The sequence below is a fragment of the Stigmatopora nigra genome, chromosome 2 (genome assembly GCF_051989575.1).
Source record: "Stigmatopora nigra isolate UIUO_SnigA chromosome 2, RoL_Snig_1.1, whole genome shotgun sequence".
Taxonomy (NCBI): domain Eukaryota; kingdom Metazoa; phylum Chordata; class Actinopteri; order Syngnathiformes; family Syngnathidae; genus Stigmatopora; species Stigmatopora nigra.
The window spans coordinates 14,205,124-14,222,864 of record NC_135509.1 but is presented as its reverse complement, the minus strand read 5'-3'; the positions used below and the strand labels follow the sequence as shown (position 1 = coordinate 14,222,864).

Genomic DNA, 17,741 nt, shown 5'->3' with positions numbered 1-17,741 from the left:
TACATTAGGTTCTCTACATTCGATGTGCGAACATTCCGAGATAGGAATCTCAGCTGACTCATTTGTTTTCACGTGCCGTATTTTCATGCCAATAGGGCGCAATTAAAAGTCCAAAATGTTCTCTAAAATGGATGGGGCGCCCAATCAGTAGGTGCGTCTTGTGTATGCACTAAATGGCTGGAAAATCAGCTTTGACAAGTAAAAAAGACAATGCTGAGTTTCCACGGATCTAAGGCGAACAGCTTGGGAGTGATAGATGTCCAATGGCAAACATAGTTATACAAACACTGATAGATAATCGCCACACATTATATCAGCTGTTCGACTCATATAGCTCTCAAAGTCACAGCATATTCCAAAGGACAACCGGTGGAGCTTTGGCAGGCATTTTGCACTCTTTCTCTGCCAATACCATCTTTTCTTCTATTATTATCATCACTTATTGGCAAACTAAGTAATTGGTGCTGGTTTTGCAACACATCACCTTAGGTGTTTTGCGCTCCATCTGCCAGCCTTGTCCTTTCTCCTGAGTGACATGTCTGCATTCCTTAAAATACAGATGTGACTCAATCCAACAGATGTTCACACGCAAGGCCAACAGTACTCACCCTTATGGCCACATTTCTAACAATGCCTCATTATAACTGCGATAGCTAGTAGTGATCATTCACTGGCAAAACGAACGGACCATGGCATCGAAAGTGCATGAATAATTTTAAAAGAAGAATTAATAACAGTGTTTATGTAATGCACCTTTCCTTAAAGTCATCTCCCCCTACCAGCTACAGACAATGTGCTTTATCAGTGAGAGGTGTGGTCACAGACTATGAATAACATGCATGGGAAAAAAGAATGGCATCATATTTGCGTTGACTGGCAGCACATCTGATAGCCCCTCAGCAGGCTTGCAGATAAGCGCTCGCACCTTTATGAAAGCAGGCTTTTTCCTCTGCATGTCACAGCAAACAAGGCAGCCTGTCTGCTCCCCTGATGTCCTCACTCCGCCTGACAATCTTCTTGGTTGAAACAAAGGGCAGCTATATCATGACCTTGGTGCTTGTTTAAACACAGGGAAGGAGCCACAGCGAGCCCAATTTGCCTCGTTTAGTTTGCTTATTGGCAAGCCTCAACCTATTCATAATAAATCTTCACCTTCAATAATGACATTGTGTTTTCGATGACATTTTCTTTGTTTTTGTGTATAACTGGTTGGTGGTGGGAACAGTCCCATTAAATTTATATGTGGAGGAGCATTGATTACACCAGATTACCCTGGTGAGTCAGTTTAGAATGTTGTTTCAATTGGCATTACAAATAACAGCGTAGATGTTTACAATGTCACTGGAGAAAACAGCATTATATGTTTATATGATGTTGGCATGACAGTGCCCTTTTTTTGGTTTCTCCAGGTGAACATGACATCAGATCTGGAGGGGAGCGACTTGTTGGCGGAGAAAGCCGACAGGAGGGAATTCATCGATTTGTTAACCAAGATGCTGACTATCGACGCAGACAAGAGAATCACACCCATTGAAACACTCAACCACCCTTTCGTCACGATGTCTCACCTCCTTGATTTCCCACACAGCACTCAGTACGCTCATTCTTTCCATTTGCCTCATTGCCTTTTAAAAATTGAAATCTAAATGCATCTGATTATTCACTAACTGTGTCTCCAATCCTGTTCTAGTGTGAAGTCATGCTTCCAGAATATGGAGATCTGTAAGCGGCGTGTTAACATGTATGATACGGTCAACCAGAGCAAGACGCCCTTCATCACCCATGTGGCCCCCAGCACCTCCACCAATCTCACTATGACCTTCAACAACCAGCTCAACACTGTGCACAGCCAGGTGAAAGTCAATATATACTTTTTTTTTTGTCTTTGGTCTGCCACGCAAAGATTGCATGTATTGGCACATCAAATGTGCCTGCAAAATTGGAACGCTGCATGCTGTTACTGTGTAATTCCTTTCATTTTAGAAGGCTCTCTATACTGTACAGTGAAATACATGTGTGTCAGCCTCGGGGCTCCCCCTGCTGTTGTGAAATATAGTTTACCAGTACGTTTGCTCATTTACAGATATCAAATCCTATCACAGGACAATCTTATAATTTATCACATATATAACCAAAATATATAAAAAACTGGTTATACAGTTATTGACTTTAATAGTGTCAAATCCTCTTTATAAATTGTGTTTAAGCATTATTTTAGTGACACCATATTGACACTAAATGAATGTTGAGGTGCTTAGTAGCTCATGACCAGATGTTTGAACCCAAACACGTGCTCACATTTTCTGGCCTGCCATCTTGCTTTTCTGCCTTTTGTTTCTGTCTGGCTACATTTTTCAGTCTACAGCCAGCTCCTATGGGATTGTCACAGAGTGCTGATTGCACACATGACAAGCCCTGCTTCCTGCTTATCTTGCAGTCTGAAGCTTTAAGGCCTAGAGAATCCCTTCACCGCTGGCTTCATCTCATTCCCTCCTCTCGTTCTTGCCCTCTTCTGTCCTTATCCCTTTCTTTCCAATTTCTAAGATCTAGCTTGTGGCACTTCCTCTTCCCTGTGTTGTGGAAGCGGAACTGCTGACATTTGACTTTGCCAAATATTGTTATCTTCAATTCTATTTAAGCATCTCGGTCACGCTATATATGATGCAACCACGCTTCATCTTTTGCACTTCAGTTCTCGCAGATGAGGCATCTATCAATTCTACTTATTTTGATTACTTATCATAATTAATTTGCAAATCACATCTATCTTTTTGCCTTGTATTTAGTTTCTGTCAATTATGATGAATGTCTGTGCAACATTGATTATGCTTCTTCTAATTGTTTTTACCACATAAATGAAAAATGAAGATCCTTTGCATTTCCTACTCCTCATACGACATGATGACCAGTGGATGAATCCCAAAGCAAATAATGAGCAAACAGTGTTATTTCTTTTACTCTAGGATGCTTCTTGGTAGTGGTATTGCACACTTCTTATTTATGGTTAAACCATGTTGCACTAGCAAAAGAAAGTTATATTATTGATGAATGACTGTCGGATATGACAAATATTTCCTCCTTTCTTCCACATTGATTTGCAGACTGTGATATGAAATACCAAAGTTCTCGGCACTTCATTTTAGAGGCTAACTGTCATTTTGTAACATATTTCAAGTATTCATTTGTTTTGTTCATGCTGCATTGTTTTATAGAAACAAACAGCAATTTTTCATGTAGTTAGAAGGCCATTGTTGCACAGCACAATCACTCATAGTGCAACCTCACTCTTTTGGCATGAACACAAAATGAAACACTGGCTCCAAAAATGTATTATATATATTTTTGGGTTACTCTTCACTTCTTTGTAGAGTAATATACATTTGCACTGAACCATAGCTTCTGATAGTTTAACTGCTTTTCACAATTAAAGTGCTCAGGCACAGGCAACATTGTCCCAATTGGTCGTCGACTGTGTTTGCAGTTGTCTTAGACATCCCCCAATTTTGGTCCCGTCATTTCGTTAGACAACAACATAGCTCCCTTTTCCATCAACAATTCTACCATTTTCTTTTGTAAGTCCCGATGTGTCCATACTAAACTACCAATCTGCACTTTACCAGCCCTCCGCTGCCTCCATGGCAGCTGTGGCCCAACGGAGCATGCCCCTGCAGACGGGGGCTCCTCAGCTCTGCGCCGCCCGACCCGATCCATTCCAGCAAGCACTCATCGTCTGTCCTTCTGGCTTCCAAGGTAAGGCATGAAGCGCTCAGAATGCATTAGCAGATCCAAATGGATTGAATGTCCACTGCCGTCAATGTATTATAGATTAAGCTTTACTTAGGATTTTGCCTTAAGAGTAAGATTTAAGATAAAATGTTTGCCATTTTTTATGAGCCTTCATATTCTTTCCAATGTGCAAAGAAATACTTTTTCTGACATGTTTGCTCTTTACTGGAAAGTTCCAACCGGCTATAATGTCACCTTTTGCTTCCATGAACTCGTACATGGTGACAAAAAAAGCACCACATAACACAGTTAAACACCTCAAACAAGACAATATTAGGTTGAGGTCATCATTTTATTTGTCTGCACTACCACAATATTTTTATTCTTCTAATAACAGAATTTAGACTTTAAACATTACTTGGATGTTAGATTGTTGACATCCTTTGTTTTGTTTTTGGCTCCTTCACAGGACTACAGGCATCACCTTCCAAGCACAACAGTTACTCCATGCGAATGGAGAATGCTGTTCCTATAGTGACACAGGCCCCGGGCGCCCAACCTTTGCAGATCCAACCAGGCCTCCTCACTCAGGTACAAACATTTTCCAATTGGCTTCTAACTAATAGACATAATGTGGGCAGAAGTGGGCCAGTCCAAATACAGACACTTAAAATGTAAGAATAGATAGTTCTTCTATAGATTGGAAGATATTCAGCTCATATTTTTTTGTCCTGAAGAACACTTTTGATCTCAGAGTTCAACGCTGTTGGACCTTTGATGGCCCGGATCTGTTTTGAAATCTGTCAGAAAGGGTAGATAAAAAGGTAGAATAAGAAAAAATCCATACTAAACTTCTCCAACCTTCTTCGAACTCCAGTGCAGATTCTATGATTGTCAGTTGCTGATATTGCAGGAAACTAATCTAGGAAATCTTCTCAAAGAAACTAAAATCGTGTCGACAGAGGTGACAACTGTTGTCCTTCTATCACTTTTTCCCCCCTTTGCTTTTTTGAATGAATTTAGGTTGCGCACTCTCATGGATTACTTCCTTTCTCCCCTTCTTTCCTCGTCCTCCTCACTGACTGTCTGTGCTCTGCTGGAGGCTGAAGCTGCTACGCTTTGATGCACATTGGACAAGGGCCTCTCATGCAGAGAAGCCCTTTACTCAAGCCTGCACTGCGCAATGTAGCTGGTGACTTGTAGCTGTTAATATAATGTCAAAAGAAGTAAGAGTGAACGGTAGCACACGTGCACTGTCGACTTCTCCCATCCATCACCACCTTTTTCCCCAAAGGAAAAATCCAGGAAGGCTTAAATATGTCTGAGAATCTTTGGAGTTTGAAGCACCCCCTTATCTCCAGTTAATCATGCAGTAGGCAGGCAGGCAGGCACACATGCGGCAAAACCTTTGAGTGCGTGTATGTGTGCGAGAGCATGCCTGTGTTTCTACAGTGCCTTAATCTGCCAGATACCAAATGGTGATTAGCTCCGGGGCTGCTTCCGAATCAGCCTCCCCGATTTAGAGGCCTCCAAGGACCATAAGAGGTCAGGGGGAAGCTTGAATTGGACCCTAAAAGAGCTGATCATTTATAGATTTGCCAAATTCATGAACATGAATAACATGATGAATCGAGTAAAGACCAAATAACAGTCTTTTTAAGAAGACAGCAAATGTGAATGTCTTATATTGACACTTGAAGTGCATGTCCCCAGGCTGCTTGTCAGTACGTGTACCTTCTGTGGGGGGGTGTGGACGCGCATGTTAAGTGAAGGCACAAGGCTCTCGTTAACATAAACAGATGGTTTATATGGCCCGGCATGCAGCACACCTACTAACTGCCTGTATGCATATCCTTGTGTTTGCTCCGTCACGGTGGGAGGTCTCACCGGGCTGCTTTCCCCCCCCAGCTGTGCCCTAGACCTCACTGTAATGTTGCACCCGAGCCCATGCCCATTATTCCTCAACCTTCATGAGTGTGAGCATTGAAGAAGGTCCCAAAACAGTGAGGCAGGACAACCAACAAAACCTTTATCTGGTGCAGGAATGCAGAAAATGTGGAAACAATCAGGGAGTGAGAGCTGCAGCTTTCAGAGCCCTGAAGTGACAAAGGGTTTTCACCCCGGGAGCCTTTGGGTGAGGTGGGAGGTGGCGGACTACTGATTGTACTGGTGGGCAGTGTGAAGAGAAAAAAAGGGGCCTCTTAACTGGGTTACCGTTGCAGGGCAGACAGGCAATTTACACAACCCAGACACCCAGTGAGAGAGGAACGTAGAAGTGTGTGGAGAGAATCGGCCAGGTGATGGATGTCCAGTATTACTATGTCATAATGGCATGTTGATATAAGGCCTTAAATGTAAAGGCTGTCTTAACACAGGAATGTTCCTTTTGAAATCAGTGAGGCTGCAACTTCATAATTTGGCATGGGCAAAAGAATCTTCCACCTAAGAAAATAGGGTTTTAAGGTTAAATATTTGGAAAGAAAAAAAATGATAATTTTATGCACACATTGTCTGCTTTGAATTCTATATGACACCTCTTTCTTATTCGACCCACATCTACTGCAGCGCATACCAATCCCCTCGTAAACAGATGCGCAAATGGTATTTAATGAACTATTCATTAGCGCTGACATTCAAGCATTACTCATTACAACTGCATTAAACTATTAGTGTTACATAGAGTATCAAACAAAGGTAGGCACTCTGGCATGCAGACACGTGCATGCATACAAGCAATGTCTTTTTGTCCTCTCTAAAAATATAGCAGAAGCTTTCCCACCAACTTCAATAACTAATAACTCATCTATCATAGTTGGAACACACAGAGTGACAAACAAATAATAGTTTATAAAGTCTTGATCTTAGGTCTTTTGTCAAAAAGGGTTTGACTTTTGTGAAGTATTTGGTGATCACACCCTTCTACTTGATTATCCATTTATGTGATGTGCTCATGTTTTTATGGTAACTTTCCCACAAATGATGAATGCGTGTGAATGCCCACTTTTCAAAGATTCCCCTTTTTTGAATCCCTCTGTCTGATCTTATCTCAGCAGGCCTGGCCTAATGGCACCCAGCAGATCTTACTGCCTCCAGCCTGGCAGCAGCTCACTCACACCTCAGTTCAGCATGCCGCCGTCATCTCTGACTCCATGAGCGCCACACAGCCTCTCGCCAACTGGAGGTAAATATCCACGTCCAAATTATTTCAGACATTAAAATTTTGCTTAATTCCTTTCCTGCCAATAACAGCTATAGACACAACACTCATTCACTTGACAGAAATAGTTGTGGAGTATTATATTCAACCGCAATTGTTATTGGCTGTGACCACTGCACATGAAATGGTTAATAAGCGTAGTGAGGGAGGCACACTTTTTATGTCCAATTGTATCAAAACTACTAGACAGATTGACACTAAAGTTTGCTTTCATGTTTCTAGTGATTACATAGTGAAAAATGGAGGTTACATTTTTGCCCTTTAAACATCCTATTGTAATGGTGTGATGGCAAACAGCAAATTCCAGGCAAAGGTTTTGCCAATCTATCATGAAAATATTTGCCTAAACTTGGAAATGTCACACTTTTAAAAAGGAAATGCTTGTAATGTAATCACAGATACAGATCATCTATCATAACACTAAACACATAATTGTGTTTATGGGTATTCGATGACCAAAAGTAACTAAATCAAATGGAAACATGATCGACGATGGGCTCAGTATCTCCCTGACAACCCGTCCTTTATCTTGATCGACTCACAAGAACACAAGTGCATTTATAAGAGCATTGTGACCTCAGGGGGATGGGCCAGACGAACATGAAGAGAATTTCTCTGTGACGCTTTGACAAGTGGATAGACTGATGCGAGAAGGCAACATGCGGGAAGAGAAGTCTAAATAACAGTTGTAGGGAAAATGTACTGTTCAGTATGTTTAAATGCCTTCTCAAATGTCCATTTGTGATGAAGCTCACAACCCCTCACCACCACCATTCCCATGGTAGCTTAGTGGTTTATCGAGAAAGAATCAGGAAACTGTCGCACTTCCTCTGCAGAGCTATCGCTCGGCTGCTCGTGTCAGCTCCTATGCCCCCCCCCCCCTTTTTTCTTTGTACGTGGCTTATTCCCTTTAATCATCTTGTAATTTTCTTTTGAAATAGATTTTACTGATACCTGCTGGCTTGTGAGCAGTACAAATGACAGTATTTGGAATGTACATTGGTGTGCATATAGTGCTGATTTATTTACTGTACACAATTTACATTTTGACACAGCAGCCTAAATTTTAAAGAGTGTTCTTAAAATAAACCTAACATTTGTAAATCTTATCGTTTTTTATTTTAACTAATATGAGTTTGCTATGAAGATGTAGTCATCCAATCGTTTTAAACAGAGCCCTGGCAATAATCATATTCTGAAAACAGTACTTAGAAATATCAGTTTCTCAAATTGTCACAGTAAATAGTTTTATATTTTTCTACCAATATTGCTATGCTGTTGTTTGTCTCAGGCTGTGCTCATCTTCTAACAATTTCAACTGAAAAATGTTTTCTCTCCATCAGGAATTCCCACCCACACGGTAGCCATTATAATCCCATCATGCAGCAGCCAGCCTTGTTGGCCAGCCACGTCACGCTCCCATCCAACCAGACGCTCAATGTTGGAGTGGCACATGTTATGCGGCAACCCTCGTCCAATAATAACGCCTCTTCCAAAAAGAACAAACAGCACCAGAACTCTGCCAGGTGTGTTTTAATCACAATTCTATTGGTCAAATTACAGTATAGGCCGGCCCACCACAGTATTAGAAGTTCTAGAAACTTCATTCATTCCATTAATTTGTGACACAATATGTGACACATCTCACAAGAGTATCTTTTTTATATCTGTATGTTTATATGAATATTTATTTTAATGATCTACCGTAATTTAAATAATAGCTTGTAGCAAAAATCAACGATTCCCCATTCCAAAGAGTTAAAATATTACAAGAAAATAATTGTAAGAACTGGCCCTCTGAAGTTGATGTTTTTATATCCGACCTTTGCTTTTTCATACTTGTATACTAATTTGATATTAATTAAAACTTATCGCTCACTCACACACATTGCAATACATCCCCACTTTTTGACAAAACAAACAACACACGTAAACCAGCAATGTCGGATAAAGGCGCAAAAAATATACATTGTTTCTTGGTAGTGCATTTCAAGCTATCAGACTAAAAATGACCTCAAATGCTTGATGGCTTAGACCTCCAGAAAGGACCATTTACTAGGGTGGGAATGTAGCCTTAGTTGTCACGCTTCTGACGTCACAACTTATCTTCTTTGTTCTTCAAAGGAATACTTCAGCATATGAAGTGTCGTCCACTCAGGCGATGCTTTCACCACAACGCTCCAAAAGGGTGAAGGAGAACACGCCCCCACGATGCGCAATCCAGAGCAGCACGGCCTCGGTTTGTCCATCCCAACAAGGCTGTGGGGGCGGGAGCTGGGGAGCTCCTGAGGCCGAACAGGCTTCTAGCACGACTCGTGGCCATCCGCACCAGCAGCATCTCCCCAGGCAGACCATCATCATCCCTGACACGCCTAGCCCGGCGGTCAGCATCATCACCATCAGCAGTGACACAGATGAGGAGGATGATCACAAACAAAACAATGGGTGGGTTAACCATTATAAGATAAATGTCATCATTGATTCTGTTATCTCTGCCTTATTTAAGCAAGTGCTGCTTTTAAAAAAAATAAGCACTTTTGTGTGATGAACTTGGCACATTTGATGATAGTCATGCGAAAATCCACCGTTATATTTTTTTGATATCATTAATAGACTCCAGTCTGATTTAGTTGGTTAGATCTTTTTAGATATTTTTCTTACATTTCTGAATTTTCAGTGACATATTGGTGCTCTTGCAGTGAAATTACATATTATCTGCTAAAGAAAGTAGTTATTGACTGCCAGAGTGGCATATATAATTATCATTATAGTGTTTGGAGTTTGCTTTTCATCACCAAATAAAACAATAGATGTTGGTTACAGTTCTACATCACTGCAATCCACATCCACAGCTATTCATGCAACCTTACTTTTCAATGAATATTTCCCCGACAGTTAAAAATGACTGTCGTTATTTTGGTGTTTTTATTTATTATGCAGTTGAACTGCACAGAGTACTAAAAATATACCACTCTTACCCCCATTATGGCAAAAACTTAATTTCTTTGGCTTATCATTCTACTCTATACATCATGTACTGAAATTTGTAACCTAGTGCTCATTGTTTCCCCAACAGCTCGTCATCGAAACAAAGGAAAAACGTGATCAGCTGTGTGACCGTCCATGACTCACCTGACACCGACTGTTGCAGCAACAACAGTCCTTACACTGTGGAGCTGAGACCCACCAATAATAACAATAATAACAACAGTTGTGACACAAAGACTGCCCTACTGGACAACTACAACAATGGCAATCCACGCACAATCATCATCCCCCCTCTCAAATCTCAGACCAGCGAGGTTGTGAATGAATGCGAACATTTGATGCCAGGTATTGTATTGGATTGGATAACTTTATTCATCCCGTATTCGGGAAATTTCTTTGTCGCAGTATTGAGAAATTTCGGTGCTTCTCCATTGCAAGTAGCCATTTCTGATCACTAACACATTTTCCTCCCTCTGTGCAGATACGATAAACCGTCAGAATTCAACTTATAAGTTCATATCCTCAAATGGATTTCTTTCGGGCAATACTCAAATCCCGGGTGGTGTAACTGCATCGTACAGACAGCAGCGCTCAGGGCCACACCCCTTCCAGCAGCAGCCTCTTAATCTCAGCCAGGTAAAAACACACATTAAAATTGTGAAATCTAGACTAGATATCTTTACGTATACATAGTAGGTGCAGTACAGTACAGGTCAATCTTTGCTCAGTGTATGTTTTAATTGCCTGTGAACTTTGGGCCTCTGAAATCCTTTGAAACATTTGTTGTGATTGATAAATAAATGTGACTTGACTTGATTAACTCAGATAATTGACCACTTATAGTAATATGATTGTTTCATATTATCATAGTGTTCATGTCGTATAGTCAATAGTTTTAAGAAGTGAATGAATTCCACATTAACTTGGATGGATTGCAGCAAGTGACGGAATATGTAACAGGTGTAAAGGGCAAAAGTGTTCAGAAAGGAAACCCTGCGTCATCTTTCATCCTCTCCCCCAGGCCCAGCAGCAAATGGTAGCAGACCGAAACGGAGGTCACCGCCGCCAGCAAGCCTACATTACCCCCACCATGGCCACTCAGGCCCCATACTCCTTCCATCACAACAGTCCCTCTCACACGAGCAATGTGCACCCCCACCTGGCTGCCACGCACCTCTCTAGCCAGCCTCACCTCTACACCTACACGACCCCAGCCGCTTTGGGTTCCAGCGGCACGATGGCTCACCTGGTAGCGTCGCAGGGCTCGGCACGTCACGCGGTTCAGCATGGGGGCTACCCGTCGAGCATCGTCCACCAGCTTCCAGTCAGTGTGGGCCATCGCGTACTGCCCTCGCCCACCCTGCACCACAGCCAATACCAGGCCCAGTTTTCCCATCAGGCCTACATTAGCGCCTCTCCCGCCACCGCCGTCTACACTGGATACCCGCTGAGCCCTACCAAGGTCAACCAGTACCCTTACCTCTAAAGACACTGGAGAGACGGGACTTGGCACTGCTGCTTCCACACACCGACCACCCTTAGCCCCATCTGTACCCAACGTTCCATTAACCTCACTTGAGAACAGAGACAGAGGACTTTGCAATCCTCATCCTTCTGCCCCATACAACTTGAAGATAGGATTGAGAAAAAGAAGGAAAAATAACATTCACAGTCATTCTCTGAGGGGGGAAAATGTGTTATGTTTGGAGGTGATTTCTTTTATTTTATTTTTTTTCTCTGAAAAGGGCCATCTTAGTTTTGATTAGCTTTTCTTTGTTTTTACTTGATGAGGAAAGTCGTTAGTGTTAGGGGGAAGTTTGAAACATTTTAGGACAGCGGAGGGTTTCTGATTTGTTTTCTTTCACATGCCCATTTTAACTGTGGGAATGGACTGCTGAACAGGGGTTAAGGACTGGAAATTTGAAATTCCAAGAGATTGGGAAAAGGTGAAATACGGAAACCTGCTGCTCTTCAAAGAAAAAAAAAATGATGGCCTTGAACTGTCTTAATATTTCCACACTTTCGGTGTTGAGAGAAAATAGAGACGACTCGCTCCACTCCACCTCCTTGAGCCGCAGGCGTCTGGAAATTGAACCAACAGAAGACAACAAACTTTTCTAATGTATTTATAGCTATATTTCTTTTGTGTTCCACAAAACGTCAGTTTTGGCTTATCTAGGTGACTTCACTGGGCCCATTCATAGAATGTAGCAGTCTGCACCCCATTTCTTTCAAGAACTTTCAAAACTCTTTGTTTCCTTTTATCAATAGATATGTGTTCCTTTTTATTTTTAATGTGATTGCACAAAGTGGTTATAATAACATGGGCATGTAAAATGTGAGTGTGTGTGTGTGTGTGTGTGTGTGGGTGTGCTTTTGTCAACCATGTGTTTAGTCCACCTCCTTTAGATTTTGTTCCCTTGTAGTGCCTTACAGATGTAACAACACAGTTTACTCCGCTTGGCATGCCACGCAACACAAAGGAGAAACGCAAAAGACGTGTTGTCCTGCTTTGAGAAGCTGACGGGGACACGATAGATCTCTTCCAGGTGTAAGCGTTGCTCCCATTGCTTTTCTGTGGTCCTTTAAGTCCTTAAGAGTAGGAGGATTCATGTCATCAGGTTGATATCGAGCGCTTTTATTATGTGTCCATGAGATACCATAACTTGCCAGGGGTACGTACCAAAGTCATAGATTTTGATGATCATTCTTCTTCCAGACTCACTGGATTTACATGCAAATAATGTATGTGGTGTTTTGATGTAACAGCGTGTTTGAAAAGAAATTTAGTCAGTTGTTTATAAAGGTAGTGCACTGTAATTGGGGAAATGTTAATGATACTGATATTTATATATTTGCTGATTCCAACCACTAAAATCATAACCTACCAAATGTTGCATTAAAATACATGTTTTTGTTGAATGGGTATCTTTTACCTGTAAATGACAAAAACTAGTATATATTACATATATATAGATATATGTGTAATATATAGAGATAATTATTGTAAAACAATGTCCATTTTCATACATTTTCACACATTTTAAATATTGCTCTAATTTTAGATCAGCTGGAGCATTTTAATAAAGTAAATCAAATGTTTTTATCCCCAGATGCATTAAGATCAAACAATTAATATTAATGATTATTGTTAGGGACCTGACTGGTTTTCAAATTTGAGTTTAACATTTCATATCACTCCTTCACACAGTTAATAGTAACTTTTGTCATCTTTCCAGTCAAAAGATATCCATTCACTGTCCAAATCATAGTTGACGCAAGATTACATCCGCTTTGTTTGCATCATTTTGCTGGAATGCATGATCACAAAGCATTATTTTTTTTCTCTTTTACAAAAGTCTATGTGAGAACTCAGTCTCTGTGCTTAACTCATATTTTAGTTCACACGAGTATTTTACATGCTTCTCGTGTTGGCTAAATAAGTTATAGAGGTCACAGAGGTCACACTGTGTTTGTGAAGCTCGTCTGAGAGGGGCCTGACAGAAAGTGAATGTGCCATGTTTGCAAGGTTGTGAGTATGGAAGGAGACTGCATAGTCATAAGAGAAGTGTTCAGGATCACTGGGTGAATAGCACTGGTTCTGTTTAGGTCGAGAATGAAGGCAACTCGATCTTTAGGACCATAAAATGGTAACAAGTTGGCACTGAGCAGGTTGTGAGTAACACTGAGGCCAAGTGTTTGGTAGAGCCTTTAACCTTATTGCACACGTTTCAAGCAACATTAATTGCTTTATTGCTTGCATTGTTGTATTTTCCAGTCAGATCACAGGACAGTGTTGCAACTAGGACGCTAGCATACACCTGGAAGGGCAAAGATGAAATAAGCTTAGTTCAAAGCAGGTACACCACTAGGCTGAAATGCGGAGAGAATCCATAGGGCTGTGACTTGTATTTTTTGCTGCTCTATTTAACATTTAATTTCTTCTAGCTGACGATACATAAAGTCCACAGTTGCCACTTGAGAACTCCTGCTGGTTTAGTGAAAGCCTTCCCTTTTCCTTCACGCCATAGTACTTGCATTTTGTAGTGTTTTTATTTTATTTTATGGCTGTACGTGTGTGTATTTCGATTAGAGATTGTTGCAATATTCTTGTGGATATTCTATCAGGTGGTGTGTGTTTCTATTATTACGTCTCATTTTTACAATATTTGGCATTGAGTAGAAGTGACAGAAATGGTGTCATCATTCCAGGGGGAATCTTGCGTCCTTTTTTCTTTTCTTTCTTTTTTTCAACTGTCATTGGGCCCGACATGGAATAGTTGTAGTTTGATGGCCCCACCTGAGGTCAAAGGTCTTGATTACCATCCTGGTACTTATTTCTTTCCAACACACCCATTTAATCTAGCATGACATTGTTGTTTGCAGTTTAACTTCATATTTTATCTTATTTCTTATCAGTTGATTTATTTTATAACATCTATTAAGCACACGTGCAGAAGGGAGAGCCATTGGAATTGTAAAGAGACAGACTACTGAAACATTCCACTCTTTAGAGGAAGATAGCACTAGGTATGCTAGACTGCTGTCCTTCAATTCCTCGCCCTTGATTTCACTGTTTAAAGCCGATCCTCCTCCCACCAAAGAGATAACATCAGCCATGTACAAACAGCCATTGCAAGATTAATTTCAATTATTGCAATAGTGCTGATTTCATGTTGAAATGCTTTAAGTGCTTTAGTAACATTTCAACCTCCACCCCAAGCATACTGTATATACATGTGCATAAACACAATAATATACATTATACATCTGTGCTGCCAGTTTCACAGAGCATAATCTGAATTCATTCATTTTCTGAACCGCTTATCCTCACAAAGGGGTGCCGGAGCCCAGCTGACTTCAGGCACCAGGCAGTGGGACACCCAGAATTGGTGGCCAGCCAATCGCAGGGCACGAGGAGACAGACAACCTTATACACACACTCCCACCTAGGGGCAATTTAGAGTGTTGAACCAGCCTACCATGCCTGCTTTTGGAATGTGGGAGGAAACCAGAGTACCTGGAGAAAACCCACATTAGCCTGGGGAGAACATGCAGACTCCACACTGGAGGACAGACCTGGGATCAAACCCAGGACCCCATAACTGTGGGGCTGATGCGCTAACCACTAATCCGTGTTGCCGTTTTTTTTTTGGTTTGTTATTTTATCATTTTACCCCTTTTCACTTGGGCCTGCAAATATCTAAATTCAGTAAATAACCTAACCTTCTCAAATTGGCTTATTGAACTTTTATTGCTGATTTTTGTACAAAGCACGCCATGAAATACAATGAGGTTAAAGGAAAAGACCAGTAATACCTTTAAAAGCATGAGCACGCACACAACATGAATGTGATGTCACATTTGACATCTGAAAACGCCTTGGATATTTATGTCCATTTTGCAATAATTATACACCCAATCTCAAGCAAGAGTTCATTTGTGAAATATGTCAAACATCACAAACCTTGTGATTAGAGATTCTATTTTCTCAAATTCTATAGCCAGCTAAGACATTGTGGATAATAACATTGTGTATGATGATGTTGCTTATAGTTTTGTTTCTCATAACCAATGTTGTGTGTTCTACTAAAAAAACAAAGTTGGGGTCAGAAAAGCAAACATCGATGTAGATTGAGTGACCTTATAATTACCAAAATATGCTTGAAAAATGCAAATGTTTTGTGTTGTTAAAGTGAACATAATTATTTGTCTTTTTTTTAGAACTGAGCTTCAAAATATCCAATAATATCTCCAAAGCTTTTACATTTAATTTAAATTAGAGTTCTTTTACAAACTCATAAAACTTTTTCCCATTCAATTTCTCACTAAGTAGGGTAACATGTTTTTCTGTGAAATTAATAATGTCAATTATAATTTATTTCAAAAGCTATGTCCACCTTTCAGCCAAAATGACAATTTAATTTGCAGTGACGTTTTCACATTTACTTCCTTACACTAGAAGTCAATCTGTAATTATGTTATTTGAAGGGAGAAAAAAATCACTTGTCCAAAAGGATTGCTACACAATTCTTATTATTATACTAGTTAGGCAACAATACTTGCTATAACATTAGTTGCATTTTTGAAAGCATTGAACCCTTATCCTAAATAATTTTATTTAGAAATCATGTGTGCTGCAGTATTCCTTTGTACACTTTCCACTTTGTGTGTTTTTTTTAATTTTTATTTGTTTCTTTGGATGTGGTGTATCATTATATTTCATTATTATCTGTTGATGTAGTGTTATGTGTATTCTCTAGCCTGTTCTAATTGAATATGTTGTTGGGATGGATACTTTACTGGCTTTCTAGAGTTTGGAAATGAATATATTGGCAAGAAGGATTAATTAAAACGCCCTAACCAATTACTACTAAGCGCTTGTGTTACCATTATGACAATGTGTGCTTCTGTTAATCATTTTCGTTGTAGAAAAATGGAGTGGATTTCTATTAGGCTACGGGCAACTAATTATATTGTCACAAATTGACTGGCTCATTCTAGATAAGAAGCAGCTTGGTCAAATAGAAGGATGTAGTTTATTTGATTGTGTCCACTTTACTAACAGTGTGGTCAGAAGGGCGCAATCCATGTTATAGCTTGTTATTCACTGTTACTTTTGATCATTTTTTCGGTCTCCGAGGTGAATCGAGTTATTAATGACAATTTGTATGCTCACATATGCATATTGTATATGTGTAGAAATATAATCACACTTTGTCTTGGATTTACAATAAACTGTTAAGTCACAAAGGTTTGTGGACCGGGTTAATTGTTTATGGTTTTGATCAGTGGTGGACAGTGACGGCCTGCAAGGCCTTCTCTGTTGGCCTAAAAAAATACCTGAATCATAAACTGATGTTAATTATATTTTGTTCATGAATACTTATTAAATAATTCCAAATTGTCTGTAGGCTTCCTCTCGTTGCTTTTCCCCCTATTGCACTGCTTCCAGATGTGTGTTTTCATATTTAAGCATTTAACCAATCACAGACCCTGCAGCATAAAGACTATTAGACTAATAGTTGGCCAGCCAATCGCAGGGCATAAGAAGACAAACAACCCTTCACGCTCACACCCATACCTTTGGGCAATTCTTTAGTGTTCAATCAGCTTACCATGCGTGTCTATGGAATGTGGGAGAAACCGGAGCACCTAGAGAAAACCCACGCAGGCTCTGGAGAACATGCAAACTCCACATATTTTGATCGAGCTAAATAGATAGATAACTGAAAGAGTAAAAAGCTACATTCTCTAAAAAATAATAACTACTTTACACACATTTCACCTCATTAACGTGATTTCTCACCTATGAACAAAAATTAAGATATGTAACATTATTCATCATGTGCTTCCCTGATTCTACCGCTAGAGGGATACGTGCACCAAATCGGGTTACTCATAAAAGTGAGGTCATAGACGAGTTTTTTTTTTTTATCTAAACAGGATGACGTTATTGGAACCAGAGGATTTTAAGTCAGTATATGCAAATATTAATTCACTCGAATTAACCCAATAACTACGATTATAAACCGCCGCACTTGAATTGCTTAAGCACACGTTTTCCAGCAAACAGCTTCTTGTTGAAAAAGATGCCGAACTATATATGCAATCACAGAAAAATTAATGCACATGCATTATTCACGATATTGTTGACTTTCTTTTTATAGATGTGTGTTTTGCGCATCATTGCTTATATAGTCAAGGTTGCCGTGGAAGCCACAGACGCTTGTAGACAACGACCAACCTAAAGTGTAAAATGGTTTGACAAGGAGCTACTTTAGCCAATCAAAATAGGGTTGCTAAGATT

General features: G+C 40.1%; 1 protein-coding gene across 1 annotated transcript in view; it reads left to right on the top strand.

The window, feature by feature from the left end:
• LOC144215238 (homeodomain-interacting protein kinase 2-like) overlaps positions 1 to 12,910 on the top strand; it is a 53,646-nt gene extending 40,736 nt beyond the window's left edge. The window contains exons 6-15 of the mRNA XM_077744083.1: positions 1,410 to 1,594; positions 1,691 to 1,853; positions 3,621 to 3,750; positions 4,196 to 4,317; positions 6,777 to 6,907; positions 8,287 to 8,469; positions 9,068 to 9,388; positions 10,020 to 10,276; positions 10,413 to 10,567; positions 10,953 to 12,910. Of these exons, the coding sequence (XP_077600209.1) occupies positions 1,410 to 1,594; positions 1,691 to 1,853; positions 3,621 to 3,750; positions 4,196 to 4,317; positions 6,777 to 6,907; positions 8,287 to 8,469; positions 9,068 to 9,388; positions 10,020 to 10,276; positions 10,413 to 10,567; positions 10,953 to 11,417 (2,112 nt within the window). The 3' untranslated portion in view covers positions 11,418 to 12,910. The remainder of the gene's footprint in view (positions 1 to 1,409; positions 1,595 to 1,690; positions 1,854 to 3,620; positions 3,751 to 4,195; positions 4,318 to 6,776; positions 6,908 to 8,286; positions 8,470 to 9,067; positions 9,389 to 10,019; positions 10,277 to 10,412; positions 10,568 to 10,952) is intronic.
• The last annotated feature ends 4,831 nt before the right edge of the window (positions 12,911 to 17,741 follow it).